Source organism: Nematolebias whitei, chromosome 5, assembly GCF_014905685.2.
Source record: "Nematolebias whitei isolate Nwh7 chromosome 5, NemWhi1, whole genome shotgun sequence".
Classification (NCBI taxonomy): Eukaryota; Metazoa; Chordata; class Actinopteri; order Cyprinodontiformes; family Rivulidae; genus Nematolebias; species Nematolebias whitei.
In genome coordinates this window covers 20,330,822-20,357,373 of record NC_056502.1, presented here as the reverse complement: position 1 = coordinate 20,357,373, position 26,552 = coordinate 20,330,822, and the positions used below count along the sequence as shown (strand labels likewise).

General features: G+C 42.9%; 1 protein-coding gene across 1 annotated transcript in view; it reads right to left on the bottom strand.

Annotated features, from left to right (window-relative positions):
• The window catches only part of itga8 (integrin, alpha 8), a 72,998-nt gene extending 51,479 nt beyond the window's left edge, over positions 1–21,519 (bottom strand). The window contains exons 1-14 of the mRNA XM_037676660.1: positions 21,479–21,519; positions 21,410–21,444; positions 21,003–21,225; positions 20,732–20,862; positions 18,485–18,585; positions 17,338–17,461; positions 12,779–12,840; positions 12,361–12,406; positions 9,166–9,291; positions 9,010–9,054; positions 6,311–6,354; positions 3,540–3,605; positions 3,396–3,448; positions 3,104–3,309 (exon numbers count right to left, since the gene is read on the bottom strand). Of these exons, the coding sequence (XP_037532588.1) occupies positions 3,104–3,309; positions 3,396–3,448; positions 3,540–3,605; positions 6,311–6,354; positions 9,010–9,054; positions 9,166–9,291; positions 12,361–12,406; positions 12,779–12,840; positions 17,338–17,461; positions 18,485–18,585; positions 20,732–20,862; positions 21,003–21,225; positions 21,410–21,444; positions 21,479–21,519 (1,303 nt within the window). The remainder of the gene's footprint in view (positions 1–3,103; positions 3,310–3,395; positions 3,449–3,539; positions 3,606–6,310; positions 6,355–9,009; positions 9,055–9,165; positions 9,292–12,360; positions 12,407–12,778; positions 12,841–17,337; positions 17,462–18,484; positions 18,586–20,731; positions 20,863–21,002; positions 21,226–21,409; positions 21,445–21,478) is intronic.
• Between the last annotated feature and the right edge of the window lie 5,033 nt (positions 21,520–26,552).

Here is a 26,552-nt window from a genome sequence, read left to right as displayed (position 1 = left end):
AATACTCACCACAGTCCTGTTTGCTCTCTCAACCTGGCCTGAAGCCTGTGGGTGGTAGCCAATATGGAAGTTGGCTTTGACGCCTAGCGTCTTCCACAGTTCCTTCATTACTTCACCTGTGAAGTGTGTACCTTGGTCTGAGTTCACCCTAAGGGGAAGTCCAAACCTTGAAAATACATGATTCATTAACAACATAGCAGTGGTTTGTGCTGTGTCATTAGGGGCTGGTAGACACTCTACCCATTTGGTAAACGCGCAGGTTACCGTGAGAAAATATTTATTTCCTCTAGAGGTCTTAGTGAGTGGTCCGACCCAGTCAATCTGGAGGTCCGACCATGGAAATGCAATGCCTCTACTATGCAGTGGTGCTCTGTGAAGTGGTCTGGATGGTTGAAACAGGGCACAGATCAGGCACCCTTTTATGTAGTCTTTGACATCCTTTTTCATTCCAGGCCAATAAGCAATCTGTTTCAATGCTTTCAGCGTGGCATTGTCACCCTTATGTCCTGCGGACGGAAGGTCATGTGCATGGACTAACATCACCCCCCTGTGGTCATGGGGGACCACGAACACAGGTGAGGACGTCCGTCCATGAGCAAAAGTTAGGATGCCTTTAACTAGTTTCAGCTGTTTGCGCAGCTGAAAGAGGACTTTAAGGTCTGGATTGGAATCCAGCTCGTCTTTCGATGGAGTGTATTTGTCTGGGTCAGTCAGATACAGCATCATCGAGTTAATTGCAGGATCCAACTTCTGAAGTTGGATGATGTCTGGGTCAGTCAACATCGGGCGCACAGAAACTGTGTTATCAGCAGGTTTAGCTGCAGCTTGTGCACGTGTGACTGCCATTACCTCAGTTGTAGCTTGTGACGACTGAGTGTTGAGTAGCCAGGAGGGGTTAAAGGACCACGTGGGTCCGTCAACGGCTCCTTCCTTGGCTAGGGAGTCTGCAAGGTCATTGTAGTGCTTGTCATCGCCTGGGACTCTGGAGTGTCCTGGAACTTTCTTCCAGAAGATCTGTAGATCATGTGATGTCACCAAGTGATCACATGTCATGAAAAGCTCTTTGTGTTTTACCACCTTTTTGTTGCTTGTGAGAAAACCGTTCTGTTTCCACAGAGCGAGATGACACAAGAAACTCAATCGAGCATAGTTAGAGTCAGTGCAGATGACTAGCGTCTGGATGGAGCGTTCTACTGCCATCTGTAGGCCTATTAGGATTGCAGCTATCTCAGCGTACTGAGAAGACTGAGAGCCTAATTTATAGCCAAATGTGACCTGTTCTTGGTCCTGGAGGAGAACTCCTCCAACACCTGCTTTGCAGATTGTCTCGTGGTGGAATGAGCATCCATCCACGTACATTGTTGCCATATCTTTGCAGATATTGCTATCAAAGAAGTGGTGATTTGGGTCCTCAGCAGCTGAGGGTTTGCTCACAACCGGCTGTTGGGTGGCTGGTACATCCTGTGTACATTCTTGGCAGATTGCCAAATCAGTGCCCAAGTGCGACTTCTTATTTTGACCGTAGCGGATGTCTAGGTTAAAACTTTGAAGTGCCATAAGCCATGTTGCAACGCGTGAGTTTGTCACCACACCATCTCTGATGCGTTGGCTGTTCAGAAACGTTACTGGCTGGTGTTGTGTCTCAACAATAATCCTCTGTCCACCAATATAGCAGGAGAAATGTTTCACTGCCCACACAGTGGTCAATAGAGCCTTCTCACAGTCTGAATACCGTAATTCAGGGCCTGCCATTGTTTTGCTGGCGTAGGCCACAACACGCCTGTCTTTGTCGTGTATTTGGTACAGACCTGCACTCATGCAGTAAGTTGAGAAGCCCACTTCCAAGTAGAACTGGAATGTTAGCATAATAACACTTCTTAATAACCTTGTTTACTACTGGAGATATGTACATTACACTTGTACCTCCTTGCTTGTTGAAAAGGGTTTTTATAAAGCTTAAGACAGAATATTTTGGTGAACCACCTTTGGATTCTGCTGATGTGAACCCAAGATCACCTCTGCCAAGCAGTCACAAGAACTATTGTTGTACTGGCACAAAGCTGTACATCATCTGTGACAACGGGGATGCCCAAAGATATGCCTGTCTTTTAATCAACTTCTTATGCTCCGGCTTGACTGATACTTCATGTATGACAATGTTAAAAACTGGTCTAATTAATGGGTTGACTGATCTACTAACCAACTTCTAATTATGACTTTAGCAAAAAGAAACAGCTGAAAAGCCTGATCATAAATCTGCCAAACTGACTCAGTGCCATAATCTTAAAAAACTATGAGAAACATGAGCACAAACTTGTTGAAATAATTCACAACAAGTGTTTGTGACAGTGTCGACAGAGCTGGCTCTCACCAGTCCTCAGAGAGTGTCACGGACTGACAGACAGCACAAGTGATTTGTGTTTGAAGCCACAGAAAGCTTCAGTATTGATCCTACGGTTATTGATCTACTGGTTGATAAGAGTTTAAAGAAATGGTAAGAGCATTAGCACATGCTGCCCGAGAGTAAATTAAAAATAAACCAGTGGGATTGATGTCATACAAAGACCAGATGTGCATTCATTTATTCATCTTTAACAGGGCAGTCAACAGGATTTAACACAGTGAAGCATTTGGGCTCCAGGCCTTGTGTGTGTGTGTGTTCATATACGAGTGTGTATGTCGCGGTCTGATTAACGTGAGAATAAAACAAACACGTCCAAGAGGATTGAACTCTGGGCTGTAGGACAAAAAACAAAAAAAAAATCTCCCAGATGATTTTATCTCAGGGCACATCTGGTGAGGTAAAAATAGCCCCCGACACGCATGTGGCCTCAACCCGATAGTCACACCATGAAAGAAGGTTCACACACACAACCTTTCATCACCACACTTCCTGATCGGCTGAGGAGCTTTGATGGGATTTCCTCCCTCGGTGAAATAACAGCTCAGCAGCCGCAGAATCAGAGAAAGACCTGCTACTTGTTGTCAGGTCAACCACAAAACACAAACCTCATAAGGGCACACATAGAATATAACAAGTAAAAAAAAAAATCTGATTAACTTTGTGTTCATTCCAGATTTATTCTGATTTTTGTCAACATACCATTATATCCATCTTGGTTGACGTCTCCCAGTGGTGCTATAGCCGTCCCAAAGCGTCCAAAAGTGTAGGTGCCGGTGAGGATGACGGGTTTGGAGAAGGTGAGCGGGGCCAGCTGCAGGTACAGGTACACCCGTCCCACCTCCCTGGGTTTGCTCTCCATCTCCCTCTCCATGTAGAGGGGCGCTCCCACCAGTATGTCATCGGTTCTGGGTGGATTCAGTGTGTTTACTTTCAAGAGTAGAGACAGAAAAAGAGCTAGTAGGTGTTTGGAGTGACAGATTGAGATACATACCCATCTCCGTCCAAGTCAGTGACGGCCACAGCGTAACCAAAATAAGAGGCCATCTAAAGGTCAGACAAAGAGCGACACAATAAAGATCCAAACTAAACCACACAGTGTGAAACACTTTATTCCCCTGACATTCTGATTCAAAACGCTTCTTCCCTGTTCCCCTGTGAAGTTCTGGATGAAGGTCAGATTGGTGGAGTTGATCATCGCCACCTAAAACAAACAAGACAGACTTCAATTCAGTTTATTTATATAGCGCCAAATCACAGCAGAAGTCGTCTCAGGGTACTGAACAGAAATATTCATATACCGTATTTTTCAGACTATAAAGCGCGTTAAGCAAAACTAAAACATTCCGACAGATTTTTGAGCACCGTGTACCACATCAAATTTGAGGTCATCAAGCACAACCAGAATTAATACATAAGGTGCACCGGATTATAATGCTCACTGTTGATTTTTGAGAAAATTAAAGGATTTTAAGTGTAGTCCAGAAAATATGGTACATAAAAAGTCAGTTAAATCTGAGGAGCCAACAGACTGTGTTGAGTTTTCACTTCATCGCCGTCTCCCATCCTAAGCAAGCACAAAGGCAACAGTGGAAAGGAAAAACTCCCTCATGAGGAAGGAGCCTCCAGCAGAACCAGTCTCAGGACAAGCGTCCATCTGCTTCGACCGGCTGATCATCACTTATCAGACGTGATTCACCAGAACTAATCAGAACAACATGCAGAGCTTAACGAGCAAAGATGCACAAACTGCTGAACGCACACACACAAGATAAGCCAATAAAAAATATATATATATAAGTAAAACTGCTTATTTTTCTCATCCTTCCCCCACCACCATCCTCTTTGTGACCTCACCAGTCTTCCCCCTCATCTTTCCCTCCTTCCCCCCCATCCTAACCCCAGTCGCAGGCAGAATTCCTTCGTAAGATCTAAAATAACATCCACATGGAGACAGCCGAGGGCTACACACACTGATCACTTATTAAAGAGGGTTAAACTTACGAACAGATGAGGCAGAGTAAACACAAACATTGAATCAATCGCTTCATAATTAACTTCTCTGTGCTCTAAATGGTCAGATTGGACACAGAAGAAGCCTAATTAGGCCTCACAGTCATTCCAGCTCCATGCCTTGAACATGGACCTGCTCACTCCTACTCCGAGCTACAACCGCACGGTGAACCGTCCGCACAGGAAGAAGCATGCTGGCACCAGCTACAACATCAGGACACAAGTCAGGCTGTCACTGTGAGTGTGGGAAGTTGTGCGGTTACACTCCAGGTTAGGGGGTTGTGTGTGTGTAGAAAAGGGGTTAGTGGGGTTAGGTAGGGTCACTGCCCTCCACATGAAGCGGAAGCTGTGTGTCATTAAGGAGGACTGACACAGACAGCCCTGGGGACAAGTTCCCATAGAACAACGCACAGCAAGCTGCAGTTTGTACACAGATGCACAAACAGAGATGCTGGAGCCATTTGATTAGGATTCAGGTCGAGATTCACAAAAGCCCCATCAGAAGTCTGAAACTGATCAACAGAGCTGTTCAGAAGTTTGTACCGCTCCTAATATTTTGTAGAGCCAGATGTTCAAAGTATTTTTTGAAGGTTTTATCAGCACATTTTCTTTGGACTCTGGCTGCTTTTCTGTTCATTTTCAGTCCTTTGACAGACAATTGTGAGGCTTTTGATTAAGAAATGAGGAGTGGAGATGAGGAGAACAAATAAAGAAGTGTCAGGCCTAAAAACGACAGCAGGTGACAGCATCTGAAGAACATTCTCCCCATTGGATAAGTAGCACACGATGATGGGATCATCATGCTTTACTTTTTTAGAATTTTCTATTTTAGCCTTTGTGCAAGGGAGTCTCATCAAAATAATGTGAATCATAAGGAAAGAAGACATTAAGATACAACGTTTCCAATATGACAATGATCTGTAATATACAGTCAAAGCACTTCCTAAAAATGAACACATAAAGAAATAATAATAATAATAATAATACTTTATTTATAAAGCCCTTTAAAACAACCACAGCTGCCACAAAGTGCTGTACATATAAAATCAAGAACATTTAAACACATAAAAACAGTTGTTAAAACATTAAGATCAATAAAAGTAATAAAAACAGTGCAGAGTAAATTCAGTGTGTGCTAAAAGCCAGGGAGTAAAAATGTGTTTTTAAAAGAGTTTTAAAACTGGACAGTGAAGGGGCTCGTCTGATGGGAAGAGGGAGATCGTTCCACAGTCTTGGAGCAGCAACAGAAAAAGCTCTGTCCCCTCTGAGCCTCCGCTTAGACCTCGGCACCTCCAGGAGCAGCTGATCAGCTGATCTGAGGCACCGAGAGCAGGAGAGTATGGGTGAAGCAGCTCAGAGAGGTAGGATGGAGCAAGACCATTTAAACTTTTAAAAACAAATAAAAGAATCTTAAAATGAACTCTAAAATGAACAGGCAGCCAGTGGAGTGAAGCAAGAGTGGGGGTGATGTGCTCCCTTTTTTGAACTCCAGTTAGAAGCCGAGCAGCAGCGTTCTGGACCAACTGGAGGCGTCTGAGGGAGGACTGGCTGACTCCAAGGTAAAGAGCGTTACAGTAATCCAGCCGAGAGGTGACGAAGGCATGGATTACTGTTTCCAGCTGCTGTTTTGTAAGGATGGTCTTTACCTTAGCCAGCTGTCTGAGGTGATAAAAACTGGTCTTGACCACCGCTCCAATCTGGGACTCTAATTTAAAATCACTGTCCATTTTAAAACCCAAGTTAGAAATAGTTTTCTTTACATGTGGTGCCAGAGGGCCCAGATCAACAGGGCAAGGTTCACATGGACAAAAGACTCCACTGAAGGTCATAGAAGAAGAACGTCATGAAGTTTTAGTTTTATGAGCTGTCCCAGTCTGCTTGTCTGTCTTTACTTACATATCCAAAACTTTGTGCTCCTCTTGGAACTCCAGCTATCAGCTCTGAGGAACAAGAAAAGCAAAGAAACACTCAGAAACCATGTGGGGGAAAAAAGATGCACAGACATGGAACAAAAGGCCGTATGAGCCCGGACCCATCCCACAGCTGAGCGGGGCTTATCGGGCGCTCAGACTCTGCTTGAACTTTGATTGATGAGTTCAGCACTGTGAACTTCTGGGGATGATCAGAGGGTCCCACCCAGAGAGAGGAGAGAAAGACAACCCCCACCTCCCTCCTTGCGGCTCTACCACCAGCCTAATTCTCAGCACCATCGTTGCTCAGAGCTCCCAGTAACAACCAGCTCTCCAGTCTGAAGAGCATCAAAGGAACAAGACCACAACAAGTTTTGCACCACAGCACAGCACATCAGCGTGCATGTGCTGCCTCTTTAGGCTCACTTTACGGGTGCACATGTGTTGAGCCTCTGCAGAGTTAGTTTGAGGGGACGTCAAGACAAAGCTGTCCCACAGAGATCCTCCTAAATACAAATCGGTTAAGTGGCATCGAGAACGCAGCGTCTCAGATATGTGACAGACTGTGCGGTGACGCTGTTTGAAGAGGAAGCAATAAACTGTGTGAAAAAACACTGTGGCTGGGCTATTCTGACAGGTTTTGAGCTGCTTTTCATGTTGGGGTTGGTTGGATTTTTAATTTACAGTGGTGCTTGAAAGTTTGTGAAGTCTTTAGAATTTTCTATATTTCTGCATAAATATGAGCTAAAACATCATCAGGATTTCACAAAAGTCCTAAAATATTTGCTTGCTAAAGATCACGTGGACAAGCCAGAAGGCTACTGGAAGAATGTTTTGTGGATGGATGAGACCAAAATGGAACTTTTTGGTTTAAATGAAAAGCGTTATATGTTTGGAGAAAGGAAAATCCCGCATTCCTGCGTAAGAACCTCATCCCATCTGTGAAACATGGTGTGGTAGTATCATGGTTTGGGCCTGTTTTGCTGCATCTGGGCCAGGACGGCTTACCATCACTGATGGAACAATCAATTCTGAATTATTTCAGAGAATTCTAAAGGAAAATGTCAGGACATCTGTCCATGAACTGAATTTCAAGAAAAGGTGGGTCACACAGCAAGACAATGACCCTAAGCACAAGAAGAATAAAGTTCATGTTTTGGAATGGCCAAGTCAAAGTCCTGACCTTAATCCAATCCAAAAGTTGGGGAAGGACCTGGAGCGAGCAGTTAATGTGAGGAAACCATCAACATCTCAGAGTTGAAGCTGTTCTGTATGAAGGAATGGGCTAAAAATCCTCCAAGCCAATGTGCAGGACTGACCAACAGTTACTGGAAATGTTTAGTTATTGCTGCACAGGGTCACACCAGATACTGAAGGCAAAGGTTCATATACTTTTATTACTCACAAATATGTAATATTGGATCATTTTCTTCAATAAATAAATTACCATGTATAAGTATAGGGGGCGGCTGTGGCTGAGTGGTTAGAGCAGTTGTCCTCCAATGCAAGAGTTGGGGGCTCGAATCCACCAGCAGTCACATGACGAAGTGTCCATGGGCAAGACACTGAATCCCTCATTGCCTATGATATGTGTCCCATCAGTGTATGAATGTGATCTAAAGCTCTGATTAGACTCTTTGGAATGATTTGTTCAATTAGCTTTGTAGAGATCTAGTAGTGCTGTATGAACTGGTAAATGAGGCACAGATTGTAGTGTAAAGAGCTTTGAGTATCTCGATAAGACAGAAAGGTGCTATATAAGTACAGACCATTTATCCATTTATAATATTTTTGTCTCATTTGTTTAAATGGGTTCTCTTTTATCTACTTTTAGGACTTTTGTGAAAATCTGATGATGATTTAGCAAAAATATGGAAAATTCCAAAGGGTTCACAAACATTCGAGCACCACTGTATGCTACAAATCAAAATGATGGAATGAAATTCAGCAGCACTTTACGTCCTGAGACCTCTGTGAACCAAAATGTACCCGTACCTTAAAGTTTGCATGTTTTACAAGTTTATGTTTGATTTTAAGTATTACAAAAATGCACCAATTGAAGACGGCAGTGCACTTCACCAGTTAATGTCTTCACCACACACACCTTAGACACTGAGCAAACTTCACACAGAAATGTCCCACCTGAGGTTTGAACCATGTAACTTTAACTGAGGCTTCAGTGTGAACCGTCATGATTTACTGCCACGAGCGCCCATAATAATTACCTGAAGGACCTTCAGTTTTTACAACTGTGCATGCGGGCTGAAGAAATGAGAATACTTTTATGTATTTCTGTGTATCGGTTTGCACCCCATATTTCATGTCCAGAAGAAAACCTGGACCGGCTCTTGACCTGAAGAGGTTTGCGGAGTCTGCCAGTAATCATTCTAATCAGTCAAAGAGGCTCGCAGGAAATCCCTTTATCAGGGGTTCCTGAAGTCTTGCTCCACCAGGGTCGTGACCCACACATAGAGACAGTTCTTGCTCTTGCTTCTAAGTTCAGACAACAAGGTCCCACTCTGATTGCGCACTGTATTAACGCCCTCATCATTCAGCTTTAAAACACAAAAGGAGACCAAGCGTGAACGTTTCAGACACTGTTACAGGCACGTTGCTGATCTGTTAGTTAGAGAAACTTTTGTTGCTTTATGTCTTTTCCAGTAATGAATTTGTTGCCTTTCTCACCTTGTTCGGAGTCTCCGGTAAACTCTCCCACTGCCACAGAGTAACCTAAAGAGAAGCAATAATCAATTCAGACGCAATGGTTTTGGTATCATTAGATCAGTATAATCAGGATGAATATGGCTGAGGTCAGTGTTTGTGTGAGACTTGGTGCGTTACCAAGGTAGCTGTCGTCATTTGTGTCTTCAGCAGCTCTGGTTTGCTTCTCGCCTGCAACTTGTCTCAGTATTGCCTTTAAGGAGTAGCGGTTCAGTATCTCGGCTACCCCTGCTGTCATCACCTGGCCTGCACGCACACAAACCCACAAAGACGATGGAAGACAAACAAACACAAAGAGGGTGCTCTTCACATCTGTTCACAGAGCACGAGGAGAGGACACTTGACATCTGCTCTGTGCTAACAATCCAAGTGTAACCTGCAACACATCACTGTGGAAGAGCTGAAAAAAACTAAATCCCAGTGCTGCTTTAAAACCCTCTCAAACCCTCCAGTCCTCTCTGTGGTGAAGATGCTAAATTATAGGTGCGTGCACACAAACGACACCCTTCCTCTGCTGTTGAGCAGGAGGTCAAACAAACAAATGATTTTATCTATGGCCGCCCTCAACCTTCCATAAATCCCCCTTTATGTGCGAGCCCACAGGCGGGGAGGAAAATGTGCCCTCTTAACCCTCGCTCCAACTCCTCTCCCAGCATGCTTTGAGTTTATCTCCCAGGCTAACATCTCCACTCATTATTAAAGCTCTTCCTGATTAATGAGACAAACCACTAACGCAGATGTATAGAAGTTACTGCTGCTAATTTGGGGAGTTCTTAACACCAAATCGTTTTTCTTATGATGAATCGGGCTGAAGGTTGAAGATAATTATTGTATATTAGAGGCCATAAAATTCAGCCTGAGTGCTTTTATAAACATTTGGAGGAAGTGTTTTAACTTGAGGCAGCTTGCCCTGCCATGCAGAGGAGGAGCGCTCCATTAGGCTCTTTGCTGCAAGTCTTCCACTGCTGGAGCATTCATTATTTAGCACTGTGTAACAACTGCATCAGCTCAAACATCCAGTCAATAAAAAATGTAGTTTGGGTTTCCTTAAAAAAAAAATCTAAAAAAAAATCCTGCCCTTTACAAATCTAAACGTACAAGAAAAACATGTCGTCACTGAACTTGGATGGCATTTTCACAAATATTCCCTCTCAAACACCTGGAGCTGGAGGAGTACCGCTACACTTCGCCAGCTTCACCGTGTCACACACCAGCTACACCTATTAGGACACGTAATCCCTCAGCTTCAGCCTGCCCTGCCATATCCAGCAGGCTCGCTGACCTCAGCCCTGCTTTAATCAAACAGGAGATCCATCTCTTTTTATCCCCTCGCCAACAGACTCCCCTACCTTCTCATCTGTTTCTCCCTGAAGCAACATGTCTCTGTCATCAGCACAGAACTCCTCTTTTACCTCCTGTCCACTCTCCTTAAGCCTTTTACTCTCCTCAGAGCTGTTCTTAGCCTCTCTGTCTAAGCTATATCAGCAGGCAGAGGGGCAGTTGCTCCACACTCCATTACACCCCCACGATCAGCTCATTATTGCACCTAAACACTCACTTCCTGTTACAGCCAGCGAGAAGCATTAGAGGAATGAAAGAAGGAAAAGCATGAGAGAAACTCTCTTTCCTGAGGGAAGACTCGGTGAGTGCATCATATGTGGAGCTGCTGAGTTGAACTTAAATCCATTATTTTCTCTGCTGTTTTAGACCATACAAAAATGTAATAAATGATATTTATTGCAACTTTTGGGTAAAGGAAGGTATAGATTTTATATGTAAATGAAATGTTCGTGTGAATAAATATCCATTCATCCATTATCTTTACCCGTTTATTCCATTTTGGGTCACGGGGGTTGCTGGTGCCCATGTCCAGCAATCACTGTGCGAGGGGCGGGGTACACCCTGGATGGGTCACAAGTCCATCACAGGGCCACATAGAGACAAACGAGACAAACAACCATTCACTCTCTCACTCACACCTAGGGACAATTTAGAGTTACCAATCAGCCTAACATGCATGTTTTTGGACTGTGGGAGGAAACCGGAGCACCCGGAGAAAACCCACGCATGCACGGAGAGAACATGCAAACTCCACCCAGAAAGGCCCCTGGACCGGGGTTTGAACCAGGGACCTGCTCGCTGAGAGGCAGCAGCTCTACCAGATGCGCCACCGTGCTGCCCCGTGAATAAATATGATAAATGTATTATTTTCCATGTTGCTCTCATAAATGTAGTAAACCTTTAAATAGTCAGTAGAATTTAATCATTCGGGTATTCGATGGCCAGTGCAGAGTTTTAGAAAAGAGCCAACAGCCGCCTCATGATGCTGGTTAATTTGTTCATTTCTGTCTCATAAATATAACTTTTTAAGATCTGTTCAACATGTAGAGAGTCAGGGGAAAAACAATCCAAAATGAACAATGATTGCATGTGATTTAACTTTGGAACTCAATACAGGTTTGTAAATATTCTTATCTGTGCAAAAGTTCATTAAAGATTCTCTACAAATGCAGTTCAAGCATGTTTTCTCTCTAAAAGTAACTTTTTTTTGTCCAAACAATATAGCATGACATCTGAAAAAGGATTAAGATTCAACCTATTTTCCATTCTTCTCTTAATAGAATAATGTTTTGGTCAGCATTTACTTGGATCTGCAGGGTTGCAGTGGGAAAAAAGCACCCCTGGCATGAAAGCACACCCACCATGGGAAGCAAATTATAGCTAGAGTCAAGTATAACTACACTGTGCTGCCCACACATGTGCCTGCCTTTTAATCAGCTCTGTGGCGACTAATATTGATTATTTAAAATAAATTTGCCTTATTAATCAGCCTAAAAAGTCTACTGCTAATCTTCACAAAAATGGAGGCCAACATTTTGGATAAACTAATGAACAAGTACCGTATTTTTTGGACTACAAGGCGCACCGGATTATAAGGCGCAATATCAATGAACGGGTCTGTTTTCATACATAAGGTGCACCGGATTATGGGTGCATTATGCGAACCAAAACAGATAAATCAAACTTTATTCAACCCATTCACAATAACCACATAAAATCGGTTCGAGGTCAGTTAGCACAACCAGAATTAGTACATAAGGCGCACTGGATTATTAGGCTCACTGTCGATTTTTGAGAAAAATTAAATGATTTTTAGTGCACCTTATAGTCCCAAAAATATGGTATGTGATTTGTTGACTCTGAAAATATGAGTTCCCTGTCTTTTCATGACTTCGATGAACAAAAAGACCGCCCCCCACAAAAAAAAACAACAACAACAAAACAAACAAACTCATAAACAGTGTCTCTGGTTACCTTGCCAGTAAAAGCTTCCTGGTCCTCCAACAACCAGCCTTCCTTCCTGAAATGAAAATGATTTATCACAATGAATTATGTTGCAGAAATGTGTGAGTTAATTCCTACGTGTGTCTCGCTGTGACTGGGATGTACAGTAGAAGGAGCGAAGTGAGTGCACGTATGAATTCTGCTGTCATCCTGCTGAGAATGACAGTTTCCTGTACAGCAGGGTCAAGTTGGACCGAGAGCCGGGGGTCAAGGTTCAAATTGACTAGACAGTGAAAAATAGTGTGCACGTCAGCTGTGTTAAGAGGCGACGGGTCACTTTGGGAGCGAGAGGCTTCTCCAGGGACCAACACGCTCATGTGTTCATAAATCTCTGAGGGCAGAGTTACATTTTAAACTGGAGGATGTTGTTTCTACTGACAGTCTTTACCTTGGTGAAATCCACACTGAAACCGGCCTGGCAGAATCCCTGCCCCTCTGGGTCTGGATCAGCTGCAAGCAACACAAACGCACACGCAAAAATATGCAACTTTAATTACTACAGATACGGTAAATAAAAGTTGAAGCTTTTGCAGATGCTACAAACTCTCAGCACCAAGTAAAGCTAGTTTCCAGCGCAGGTTGGACTCTGCGGGGCTACCCCTAGTCTCTGATCCTGTTTGTGGTGTTCATAGACGGGATCTTTCTGAGGCACTTGGTTCAGAGTCGCTGCTTTTTGCTGATGATGAGGTTTTGTTGCCGTCTTTAAGCCACGACCTTCAGCATACACACACAAACGTGGAATGATCCAGGTGAGAGTCAGCACCTCTCATAACAGTCTGAGGCCACGGTTCTCAACTGGAAAATATTGGACTGGAATTGGTATTGGAATTGGAATTGGTCTGAGTTGGGAGTAAATCTCTGCTTGTGTAGGAGTTTAAGTGTCCTGGTGTCTTGTTCACAAATGATGTAAGACATGAGCGAGAGATGGACCGACGACAGCAATGCGGGCTTGCTTCTGGGGCTGAAACAAAATACGAAGGTCTATCTACGTTCTGCTTTTCAAATATTACAAAATTCATAATTCCCCCAAATGCTGCTGCCAGAGTCTTAACTGGAGTTAGTGGGAGAGATCATATCTCTCCAGTTTTAGCTTATTTCCACTGGCTCCCTGTCAAATTCAAAATTGAATTCAAAATCTTATTTCTAACCTACAAAGCCCTCAACAACCTAGCTCTATCTTACTTTGTATATTTGAGATCTTATTGCTTCATATTTTCCTAACAGAGCACTTCGCTCTCAGACTGCAGGCTTACTTGCGGTTCCTAGAGTTTCCAAAAGCAGAATGGGAGGAAGATCTTTCAGTTATCAGGCTCCTCTCTTGTGAAACCAACTTCCAGTTTCTGTCTGTGAGGCTGACACTTTGTCCAGTTTTAAGACTGGGCTTAGGACTGTCCTTTTTGATAAATCCTATAGTTAGGGTTGGCTTGTTATGCTGCTATAGGCTTAGACTATTTCCTTAAATTACTTGTTAAAATTGAATAGTTTTCACTTGACACTATTTCTATTTTAACGTGATTCTAGACCTGCCATTGTGTATCTGTTCCTCTCCAAACCAGTCGGTTGAAGCAGATGGTCGCTTGTCCTGAGCCTGGTTCTGCTGAAGGTTTCTTCCTCATGAGTGAGTTTTTCCTTTCCACTGTCGCCTTCATGCTCGCTCAAGATGAGCGTCTGCGATGGAGTTAATCTCAAAGCAGTCTGCTCCTCAGATAAAAAGTGTTAACTTATTTTTATATACTGTACATGAATGTTTCTGCTCAGTGCCCTGAGATGACTTCTGTTGTGACTTGGTGCTATAGAAATAAACTGTAGTGAATTGAAATATGGTCCTGAGAGGTGCATGGAAGAGCTGCAATGTGTTTTTTGGGGAGAGAGCTGCTTCCATGACATGATCTTGAGTAAGCTGAGGAAAATATATGAGTATGTGATGAAAAGTAACTGCCACATTTGGAAAATTTGCAAAAAATTTAAAAATAAAATGCCCGTCTGTCATCCTGTCTTGCAAGTTTGCCATTCAACAGTATTGGAATAATAGAACTTCCTTTACTGTAGAAGTGTACGTCCCCAATGAAGTGAAAATGACAGCACTGCAGATTTAGACAAATTTACCTGGCCCCATTTTTTGGACAAGTGAAAAGTGAGCAATAATTTCACTGTAACACTTTGTTGGAGCTTCTTTCTAACACACACACACACACACACATAGAGACTGTTTTCTTATGTTTCAGTGAAATAATCAAACTGTACAGAAATGTGTCAAACGTATCAAACTGTTCTTCGTCTCAGTGGTCCCTGTGGCGAAGCTTAACGATGCGTAGCTACACAAGTGCTCACACTGTATAAACAAAAAGTCTGTTACAGCAGAGGTCTGAGTGGCCGCCAAAATATGTTAATACTAAGCAAAAAAGACGAAAAAATGCTGGTGGCTAAAAAAAATCTGTCTTCAACACTCAATAAAGAACTCTTGCCTGATTCTGAGAACTACTCAGAATAATTCCTCCCCTGAGAACCGTTGAATTTACAGCGTGATTATTCTCGTTCTGATTATTCACCAGCGACAAAAACAATAAATCAGAGATCTTGAGCACGAAGTCCGTTAGTGAAGGGAGTGTAAGTGTGCGCGTCTTTATCTGAGACAACTTTTATGTGCTGTGTGCAGCGTGCCACCTGTTAGCCTTCGTTTATCACTACCATGATGTGGGGTGCCCCCGTACGTACAGGATGGAAGAGAAGGAATGAAAATTCAGGCATGAGAAGGGAGGCGGTTGTAGGGGACATCCCATGAATCCCAATTATAGAGGTGATGACAGAAGGAAGAGAACCGAAGGGAGAGACTGATTAGCTGCTAGGGAGACGGAATATTTTTAGGTTTCTGTGGTGACTTGTAAAAATCAGACTTGGTGATCTGTTAATGGGGCAAAAACACCCAAATTCCTCACTCGTGTCCTTCATGGGGGCTTGTTTGGTTTTCAGATGTCTCTCTTGAACCTCGTTACAGCAGGTGATGTCATTGAGATGCTGGCAGCAGAGAAGAGCACACGTTTTCCAAGGTTTCACCATGCCCTTAAGCATTGTGTGCATGTGAAAGGTTTACATTGCCTGAAATCTCTCTCTACCGCAAAAGATCCCGCCCCGGCCTTAACTGCCCTGAAGGGATAGTCTGGTGGTTTTTGTAGCAATGTTAAATGTCAAATAGTTAAATAGTGTATGCTGATAGGGTACTATTTAACAGAACGATGCCTTTAATTATTATCTTTGGTGTTTTTTTTTCATTTACACACTAGCTTACGTCTTCTCATTGTACAAAAACACTTAAATAGTGGTTAAAATAAACTGCTTAGATGACAATTGGGGGTAAAAAGGATCATGGGATGTTAAATCCTCCTGTGTGTGGTGTTCGTATGGCGGCTAAGATCAAAAATAACATGTTGGGGCATACATGGCGTGCTTTTCATCAAATGAACAAATGTGATCCAGATATATCAGCTATACATCCCCAGCTTTAATTTCCAAATGTCTAACAGCTTGAAGCCCTTCAAAGTTTTACCATCAAGGACATCAAGACGTTGTTTAGTCTGGTGGACGCTTCAGTAGAATTCTGTCCACAAGTCATGTGTAAAACGCTGTTATCACTTTAGACAAAAGGAGAGCACGACTTGACAAATAAAACAAAGCTGCACAGTCAGCAACGTCATGGTACTGATCCAGTCAAACTCTGACTAATAAGTTATTTTCATGAATTTTATGTAAATAATAATGTAGAGCTAAAGTTATGGCAGCATAAAGTTTTATATAATAATGTTGAATTAGATCTGAAGCTCTCGACCTTGACTTCTCTAAGTGGCTTCAAACATTTGTTAAGTTCCTGGGAAAAACCAACGCAGTTCCTGTTTTTGGTATTTTACATCTCTTTACAACCTAGCTGTATTTGTTTAGTTTTTTAATACCATTTTCTTTTATTTGTTCTTCTCAATTTGTACTCATCCTTTATGATTGTCTATTGTTTTCTACTGTTGTCATCACTCTTTGTTGAAATCAGGTCACTCTTGTAAACGAGTCCCCGAGGCTCAACGGGACTAACCTGTTTAAATAAAGGTTGAATGAACTGCTGTGAACTTTTTTGAGCTTGGAGTGGTTTTAAGACGGCAACGACTCACTTTCATCTTGGTCCTGCTCAGACCAGCTGTTAGCTCTGCAGTCTGGTAAAAATGTAACTCTTTCTCCAAAGTGAGATCGTTAAAAATCACATTTTACTCAGGAACGTAAAAAGACTGCATATGCATCATATCAAAGTTCATGCTCAGTACTGGTAATCCAGGTAGAAAAATCCAACAAAGTTAAGTCAGGTCCTCTGGACCGTTTCTTTGTGTTGAAACGTTCCATCCTTCTTCCAAAAGACTTCATCAGTCTGAGGAGCCACAACAAACTCAGTCCAACAGGCAGCACACTACCATAGTGGACCAACCAGTTAGATGGTGATAAGATGGTTTCTGGAGCCCACCCTCTCCCCCATCGACTCCTCTGAGGCAGCCATGGCCAAAGTGGTTAAAAACATCAAAGTTCATGCTCAATAATCCAGGTAAAAACTCCAATTAAGTTAAGTCAGGTCCTCTGGATGGTTTCTTTGTGTTGAAACGTTTCAAACCACTTTAGCCATTGCTGCCTCAGAGGAGTCGACGGGGGAAAGGGCGGACTCCAGAAACCATCTTATCGCTGCTTGTGGGACTGAGTGTGTTGTGGCTCCTCAAACTGATGAAGTCCTTTGGATGAAAGACAAAACGTTTCAACACAAAGAAAAGGTCCAGAGGACCTGACAACTTTGTTGGATATGCATCAAATGTTGTCTGGAGTGTCGTCTTATTTTGTCTTTTACTGACAGAAGCTATGCGTTGGGTGAAGTGAGAGGAACATGAAATTGACATTTGGAGGTAAAGCTGCAGAGATACTCACTGGTTCTGCACGGAGAATACTCAGCGTAGGCGCTGAAGTTCTGAACGGCCACATAGCAGGTCCCCACTGGATCTTTCTCCCCTTCTTTCTTTAATGTCCGCCAGTGGTAGAGAGGGGCACATGCCTGCATAACAAATGAGCCTCTAATATCCATGTTTTCCCTCAGATATCAAGAATGTAGAGACAAAATTAGGTCTAAAGAATGTATAATAGTGTGAATGTTTATGAAGCATTCACTTTTGTGATCCATTTTTCTTTCATATGTTATTCAGCATCTTTCTCATTCCAAAATTTTTGAGCTACTTCAACAAATCATATATCCAAACATTCAGCTCTTTCAGGACAATCTTTCTATGGCTTTTGGTATTGGGGCAACTTTAACTTTTTGAAACATTTAGCCTTTTCTGACACTTTTTTCTCATAGAAAATTAATTGAGTTCATTTTACATCCTTCAAATCTTTATATCTGTTTACAACCTTTTACTGCTCCTTTAACATTTTGTTCTGCTTCAGCTTCTTTCAGCTTCCTTGGGCAAATAAAAAACAATTCAGCTACTTTCAGCTAATTTCAACTGTTCTTTAAGCTGTTTCATGCACCTTTCAGATTCTTCCTGCTAACTATAACATTTCTGTGCTTCTAACTTATTTCTGCTAATTTTAGCTTGTTGTGCTCCTTTCAGCTTATTTCTGCTAGTTTCAGCTTTTTCTGCTATTTTGGCTACTGTTTAGCCGTTTTATGCTAATTTCAGAATTTTCACCTAAATCCACATTTTTGGCATTTATTTAAACTATTATTCAGCCTAATTCAGCAAAAATGTGCTATCTCCACTTTATTTTGGTATTTTAAGCTTTTTCATCTTCAGCTTCTTTTCAGCTATTTTTGCTAATTTCAGCCTTTTTTTTTTCCCCCCTTTTTTTAAGCAAACTTACAAATTTTTATGCTCATTTCTGCTTACTTAAACCAAATTCAGCAAATAGTTTTTGGCTTTCTTCTACTGTCGTAGGCTTGTTCTTCCATTTCAGCATGCTTCCTTTAGCTAATTCCAGGTGTTTTTCAGCAAGTTCTTCAGCAATAATTATTCACACTGCATTTTCGTAGGAAATGCAATTTCTCTAGTTCAAATTTGATTTTATTATGCCCACTCACCACCACTTTTCCTTTGTGCGTCCTGACTGACGCTCCAAACCACTGGTGTGACTTAAACTCCAAAGGCTCCCTGTTGGCGCTGACTTTAATCATTCTGTTATCTGGGGACAGAGTTGAGGAGGAAATGGAAAAGACATAAAGAATTGGAGCTAAAGAGACATCTTAAAGCTCTGGCTGTAAAAGCCGACAGACACCATAGCAATGTGGTCTGCAATCATTTGTCCTTAATGAGCAGGAGTAAACAGCGACGTCCTAAACAGGCCCGTAACACACATCAAAACACCATTTATCCCCCCCGGAGACAAACATTTGCAAGGACATGGAGTAAGTTTCTCTCATTAAAAGAGGCAACCCTGTAAAAAAGACTTGAGTCAGAGATTGAACCCAAGTTTCCACACAAACATGTAGCATTTAGATCCACAGTGACGTGACAGATTTAGTGTGGCTGCTTGTTGTAGACATTTTGCAGCATTTTTTAAGAGCAGCTGGGACTCTTTAGACCCATGCAGACCCCTCCTCATTAATGCTTTTGCACCCCCACCCCCCCAGCACACACAAAGTTACTGGAACGCCAAGATCCCAGACAAACAGGTGTACGGTGCATGTTTTGCTAATTAACTGTATTAGTTAAAAAAAATAAAAAAATCTTTATTCATCTGGTTCATCTGTGACAAAGTTCAAAGAACACGTTGAATCGTTTGTCCTCCCTCGTCTGTTAGAGAGAAACACAGAAACTGAGTGAAGACGATGAAGTTTTAATGAAACGGCTTTATCGTGGAAAGTAGGTTTTTCTAATCACAGTGCAGGTGTTAGAAGAAGATGGGAGTTTAAGACCATATTGTTTAATGACTCGACTTTAATGTGGCTTCCAGCTGTACGTAGGTGTACTTTATATAACAGGGAACTCCACTTTAAAGGGTCCAAGGAGTGTTTTTAGCCTTAGAAGACGTTTTTAATTATCCCTCCTCATAGTCTGATGCATCACTTTCTGAAAAAACTGAGTAACGCATGCGACAGACCAGGCACTGGCGCACGTTTATTCACTCAAATCAAAGTGACACGATCTCTCACTAGTCCCTGATAACCCACTCCCATCCCCTTCCCTTCGCACATCTGCTTAACGTCACTGACGTTCGGACACACACATGTGAAACTGATGTGTGATATAAATCAGGCCAGACTCCTGCTGACTTTTTTTTCCCCTTTTCTTTTTTTATACCTGTGAAAATGGGTCAGCTGTAACTCTAGAAATATTCCCCGTGCCAACAGCCATCAATCACCTTCTGAACACCCAGCCCTTGTTGTGAGGAGAAGCACACATGCCCTCAAACAACACGTTAACAACCGTGGGCCTCATTTTTGTGGACTCTCGCTTTAGTTGTGCTCTCGTCAGCTGATCCATTCAACTGTTCTTCCTTCCTTCAGAGGACTCTCGCTGATGAACAGCTGATTATAATATCGGATCAAACACGCCAGCAGCATCGCCTGCAGTTTTTAACTCCGTCCTCTTGCAGCTTTTCATGCAAACACACATACGTTTGCAACTTCCTCTGAATTTGTCAAACATCCAACGTGAAATGTGCTGTCAGTTCCTACTTCTTTTCTTTTTCTCCCCTTGTGGTTGCATCACAATCAAGCTTTCGAGAAGAGAGGGAGAAGGGGACCGACTGATGGAGGACCTGAGTGGGACAAGGGTGTATGATCTCAAGATCTAATAAAAAGCAGACCTCACCCAATCCCCTGTTCCTTCAACCGGGAACTAAATTCCCATGTGCAGACAGTTTACACCCCCCTCTCTCTTTTCTCTCCATTTCTCTCTCCCTCTCTCTCTCTGCCTCATGCACTACTCGGAGCATCCGAGATGAACAAGCAAAGGCTGATTGGGCACTGATGATAACATATTGAATAGCATGAGGTCAGCCAGAAACCCTGCCAGCCACTTTATGTTGGACAAAAGGGATGAGAGCCACATGTCTTATCTCTGATTCATTTCAGTTCACGAAGGCCTGGACACTACAGAACTCTTAATTATTTCAAAACGGAGGGACATCACCCCAAGGCTTTGAAACAAGTCACGACTGAACCATCTGAAAAGCCAGCGTGGACCTCACAGCGTGTCCTAAAAGTTAGTCTCAGCTGAAACAGTGACATGGTGCCTTACGATCTCTGCCCCTCCAGGAGGTACACACAAGACCCTTTTAGATCCATCGGATAAAAATAAGTTGTAAAAAGTTTGGTTTGACTCACTGGAGTTGTCAAAAGGAATCTGTCTGCAGCTATCAGGCTGTCCGGGCCAGGGGCAGTAATAGACGGCTCCAGCCTCCACTATGCCTGGCTGAGAGGTGTTGGCTTTAGGGGCCCCCACCAGCACACTGATCCTAGTGGATACAAGGAAACAATGGAAGAAAGAAAATTTATTATTTTGCTCCACTAGATCGGTCCCTCATTAATAATACTAATTAAACATAATAATGTGGGCAGGTTAATGAGTGATCAGAACCCTGATGGGGCCACTCACGTCTTCCTGTCGGTGGAAGCTTGATAGAAATCCACAGAATAACCAAAGTAACTCCCATCGGGTCCCCTGTAAACCGTGGGGTGCTCTGCGTAAAGGTTAAAACTCCAAACCGCGTTTGGCGCCAGCCAGAGCGCAAAGAGCACCCCCAGCATAAACACCCCAGCAGGGGAGGCGCAGTCCCATCCGCGCTCCATCCTCACAGACAGCGAGCTGCGGGGCATTCCTTAAAAACGAGAGAAAGTCGTGGGGGGGTTCCCGTGTGCAGGTGAGTGAAGTTGATCCCGGTTTGGAGAACGCCAACTGGCCGCATGTGCGCGCTTCTGCAGCGCAGTCCACTCCCGTCCTGACACCCCCAGTCTAAACCACCAGGTCTGCCCCCAGAACCTCCGATTGTGAGACTGAAGTGCCGCGCCCCCACCCCTCTGCACAAAACTTTAACCCCCTACACACACGCGCTCAGTGACACAGACACACACACACACACACACACACACATCACAAGGCGCACAAACCACATCTGAGCGCGCAAAGAGGAGGATGGCGCGTCACCGCTCCTTTTATGGCACGGCTGTTTTTTTTTGTTTTTTTTTATTTCCCCCCACTTTCTGTGATTTTTATTTATTTATTTATTATTTGCCACAAACCAGTTTCGGAATACATGTGCGAAAAAATCAGACGCTCACGCGCGCACTATCAAACACCTTTCAGAGCAACTTTTTCTCCTCCTTTTTACGAGCTGTTAAACAGGGCTGTGTTTCCTTCCGTTGAGAATAATCTCTTGTAATTACCTCAGTAATTATGATGTAGACTTGCAGCTCAAATCCCCCAAGTCCTGAGTGTGCAAGAGAATAAATGGTGCACCCTCCTTATCTAACCTATCTTTTCTGGTTCATTTTATTCAAACAGCCTTCAGAGCACCTAAGTGATGGATGAAACCGTAAAAAAGAGCTGCTGCACTGAAGTGGAGTGTTTTCTGTCAAGAGTAGAGATAAAAACAGCTGGGAAGGTGGGGTCAGCAGGGAAACAAACCAGGCCTGGGCCTGCCAGGTGGAGACCTTCACACAACCCAACCTGCTGCCTGTGATCCAGCCCTCCTGTCCTCCAGTTTTCATGTCAACACAGACTTGGTTCACCGAGTCGAGACCTCCTAACTGATGCTCTGAAGACTGTGTCTGAACAGAAGAGGTTCTGGTCTTTCTCATCCGTTTCTTTAAAATGAACAGAGAGGCGACAACACAACCAGTAAGGACCAGACGGGTTTCTTTCACCTTCCAGAAGGAACAAGGAAGATGAAGGCTGAATGAGAAAACAGAAGAATTGTCTTTGCTGTGATGTGACATTTGTTCAAAGCAGCAGTTTGAATGAATTTGTGCATCTGTAATCAGTTTCCTCTTTTGTCTTGCATCCAATAAAACTCTGTTACCAGGAATACACTCACACACACACACACACACTCGCAGAGTTCAGGTTACTTCCTGTCAGTCTGCCAATGTGCTCTGATCAGAGATTTACTGCGGGTCGTTCAGGATTGATTCCTGCACATGAACAGTAGTTTAGTTCTTTCACAACGTGCCCTCAGTCTCTTTACAAACTCGTTAACACTGCGCATGTGTGTGTGTGATAGGCCAGATTAAAAACACACTCTGACAATATTACACCACCGCTGTGTATAGAACATGCATGTATATGTACAGTTGAAAACAGATGTTTACGTACGAAGTTTAAAAAGAAAACTTTTTTTTTTCTCGTTAAAAGAACTGTGAAAGCTCAGATAGTATGAGTTAATTGGAGACACACCTGCGGGTGTAATTCAAGGCTCACCTCAGTTTATGTGACATCACGAGGAAAATCAAAAAGGAAAATCAGCCACGATACCACGAAGAGAACTGTCCATCTCCAACATCACTGGTTCGTCCTTGGGAACCATGTCCAGATGTCTGAAGGTGCCACCTTCCTCTGTTCCAAGAATTATACACAAGTATTCACATATGGGGGTTGTCAAGTCATCATACCGCTCAGGAAGGAGATGGGTTCTGTGTTCCCAAGGTGTAATAGAAGGAATTAAAGCTAATGATCCTGTGAAGATGCTGCTGAAGCTAATAAGAGTGAAACGAGTGCTGTACAGATATGAGCCTAAAGGCTGCTTAGTGAGGAAGGATAGCTCCCAAAGCAACATATAATGGACAGATTACTGTGGTTTTCAAATGCACACAGGGGGCAGGGCTCTTCATTTTTGGACACATGTCCAAATGTCTGAATAGCTATGGGTTTGAAGGAAAAAGGCAAAAGCTTGCAAGCCTGAGAACACCCCAACTGTAAAGTATGGGAGTGGCAGCATCATGTTGTGCGGGTGTCTTGCTGCAGGAGGGCCTGGTGTAAGTCACAAAACAGATGGGACCTTGAGGAAAGAGCATGAACATCTCAAGACGTCAACCAGGAAGTTAAAGCTTGGGCACAAATGGGTTTGGACCTTTAGCATACTGCCAAATAAGTTACAATCTGACTTAATAGACAACTTCACATTTGGAGTTGCCACAAAGTTCGAATCTCAAGAATATTTGTGGTCAGAGCTGAAAAGGTGTGAGTGACGTAGCTACAAACCAGATTCCACAAAAGTTGGGACACTAAACAAATTGTGAATAAAAACTGAATGCAATGATGTGGAGGTGCCAACATCTAATATTTTATTCAAAATAGAACACAAATCACAGATCAAAAGTTTAAACTGAGAGAATGTATCATTTTAAGGGAAAAATCTGTTGTTTCCAAATTTCATGGCGTCAACAAATCCCAAAAAAGTTGGGACAAGTCCATTTTTACCACTGTGTGGCATCCCCCCTTCTTCTTACAACACTCAACAGACGTCTGGGGACAGAGGAGACCAGTTTCTCAAGTTTAGAAATAGGAATGCTCTCCCATTCATGTCTAATACAGGCCTCTAACTGTTCAATCGTCTTGGGCCTTCTTTGTCGCACCTTCCTCTTTATGATGCACCAAATGTTCTCTATAGGTGAAAGATCTGGACTGCAGGCTGGCCATTTCAGTACCCGGATCCTTCTCCTACGTAGCCATGATGTTGTGATTGCTGCAGAATGTGGTCTGGCATTATCGTGTTGAAAAATGCAGGGTCTTCCCTGAAAGAGATGACGTCTAAATGGGAGCATATGTTGTTCTAGAACCTGAACATAGTTCTCTGCATTAATGGTGCCTTTCCAGACATGCAAGCTGCCCATGCCACAAGCGCTCATGCAACCCCATACCATCAGTAATGTAGGCTTCTGAACGGAGCGTTGATAACAACTTGGGCTATCCTTGTCCTCTCTGGTCCGGATGACATGTCGTCCCAGTGTTCCATAAAGAACTTCAAAGTGTGACTCATCTGACCACAGAACAGTCTTCCATTTTGCCACACTCCATTTTAAATGACCCCTGGCCCAGTGCAAACGTCTGAGCTTGTGGAGCTTGCTTAGAAATGGCTTCCTCTTTGCACTGTAGAGTTTCAGCTGGCAACGGCGGATGGCACGGAGGATTGTGTTCACTGACAATGCTTTCTGGAAGTATTCCTGAGCCCATTCTGTTATTTCCTTGACAGTGGCATTCCTGTTTGAGGTGCAGTGATGTTTAAGGGCCCGGAGATCACGAGCATCCTGTAGAGTTTTACGGCCTTGACCCTTACGCACAGCGATTGATCCAGATTCTCTGAATCTTTTGATGATGTTATGCACGGTTGATGATGATAACTTAAAAGTCTTTGCTATTTTACGCTGGGTAACACCATTCTGGTATTGCTGCACTATCTTTCTGCACAACAATGGTGGAATTGGTGATCCTCTTACCATCTTGGCTTCTGAGAGACACTGACACTCTTTTTATACCTAATCATGTTGTCAATTGGCCTAATTAGTGTTAATTGGTCTTCCAGCTGCTCGTTATATGCTCAATTTCCTTTTTCCAGCAACTTATTGCTACTTGTCCCAACTTTTTTGGGATTTGTTGACACTGTGAAATTTTGAATCAACATATTTTTCCTTTAAATGTTACATTTACTCAGATTAAACTTTTGATCTGTCATCTATGTTATATTACGAATAAAATATTGACATTTGCCATCTCCACATCATTGCATTCAGTTTTAATTCACAATTTGTTTAGTGTCCCAACTTTTTTGGAATCCGGTTTGTACAAACCTGACTCCATTACACCAGTTCTGTCGGGTGGAATGGGGCAAAGATCCAAACAACTATAGTGAAAAGATTGTAGAGTAATACTCGAGACGTTTGACCCAAATCGCACAGAATAAAGGAAAATCTACTAAATCCTAATAACAGCTCAATGTAGCACACTTGTGGTGAAGAAAGCAATGAAAAGATTCTCCCATGATTCAGGCATTTACTGAACAGAAATAACGTTGGGAATCCTAACCAACCTAAAACAGAACAGGTTTAGTCTGATTTACTGTTGGACATAAAGAAATGTTTTTTGTTTTTTTTAAATACGTGTATGTAAATATCTGGGCCTGTGATGGACTCGCGACCTGTCTGGGGTGTCCCTGCCTCTCACAGTGACTGCAGGACATGGACACCAGCAGCTTCCGCAACCCAGAAAGGAAGAAGCGGGTGAGGATAACAGATGGATGTAAACATCTGTTTTCAACTGTATAAACCCCAGAAGACTTGAAACGTTTGAAGTATCGAAAAATAAAAAAGCCACTGGTTTAAAGTATTTGTTGGCATAAAATTTGTGAAAATGTTTTGTGTCGCCCTGCAGCCAAAGTTGAAATGAAGTGGAAGGACTTTAATTTGTCTTCTTTATAGAAATGTTGGTATTCCACAAACACCCTGCTCTGTCTGAGGGGGATTACGTTCTGTTTACGGAGAAGTACTTAAGTTGCCATTAGTGTCTTGGAGATTTAGTAAAATGCTGATTTAGATTCTCTCTGGGACACACAACATCAGTTTGGATGTGATTTAGTGGCGAGGCAGCAAACAGACCTTGAACATCTGAAACCCGAGGGTGTCCCGTGTCGGGTCAAGACGTATTTATAAGACAAACAGGAGGCGGTTGTCTAAGATTTCAAAATTACAACAATCAGACAATTGAACAAAACAAAAAAAAAAGTGTTTATTCCAGAACTTTTAAGCTTGATAATAAATACCAGCACTTAGCCCACATCCTAACGCAGTGCGTGAAGCACACGGAGCACCTATACGAACTTTAACTTGGTTAAAATGTTTCAAACCTCCAGTCAGGATCTCTGCATCTGCGTTGGTCCCTTTACACTGTAAAATGTCAGTGTGTGTGTGTGAGGAAGGCTTTGGTAGGTTTTTTTCCCTCGAACAGTCCTGAAGCTGAATTAATTAGTTTCACAGTCGGCGGGCTTTACATGTGTGTGATATGATGACCAACATGCTTTCTAAACAGTTTCTATAAGTCTACAGCTGAAGTGTAGCAGAAGCTGTCGGCACCGAGCGAAGCAGTCAAAATAAACACTCGTTTTTAACTTAAATGATCGCATCATAAACATCCTGCCAGTTGTTAATAATCTGTGGG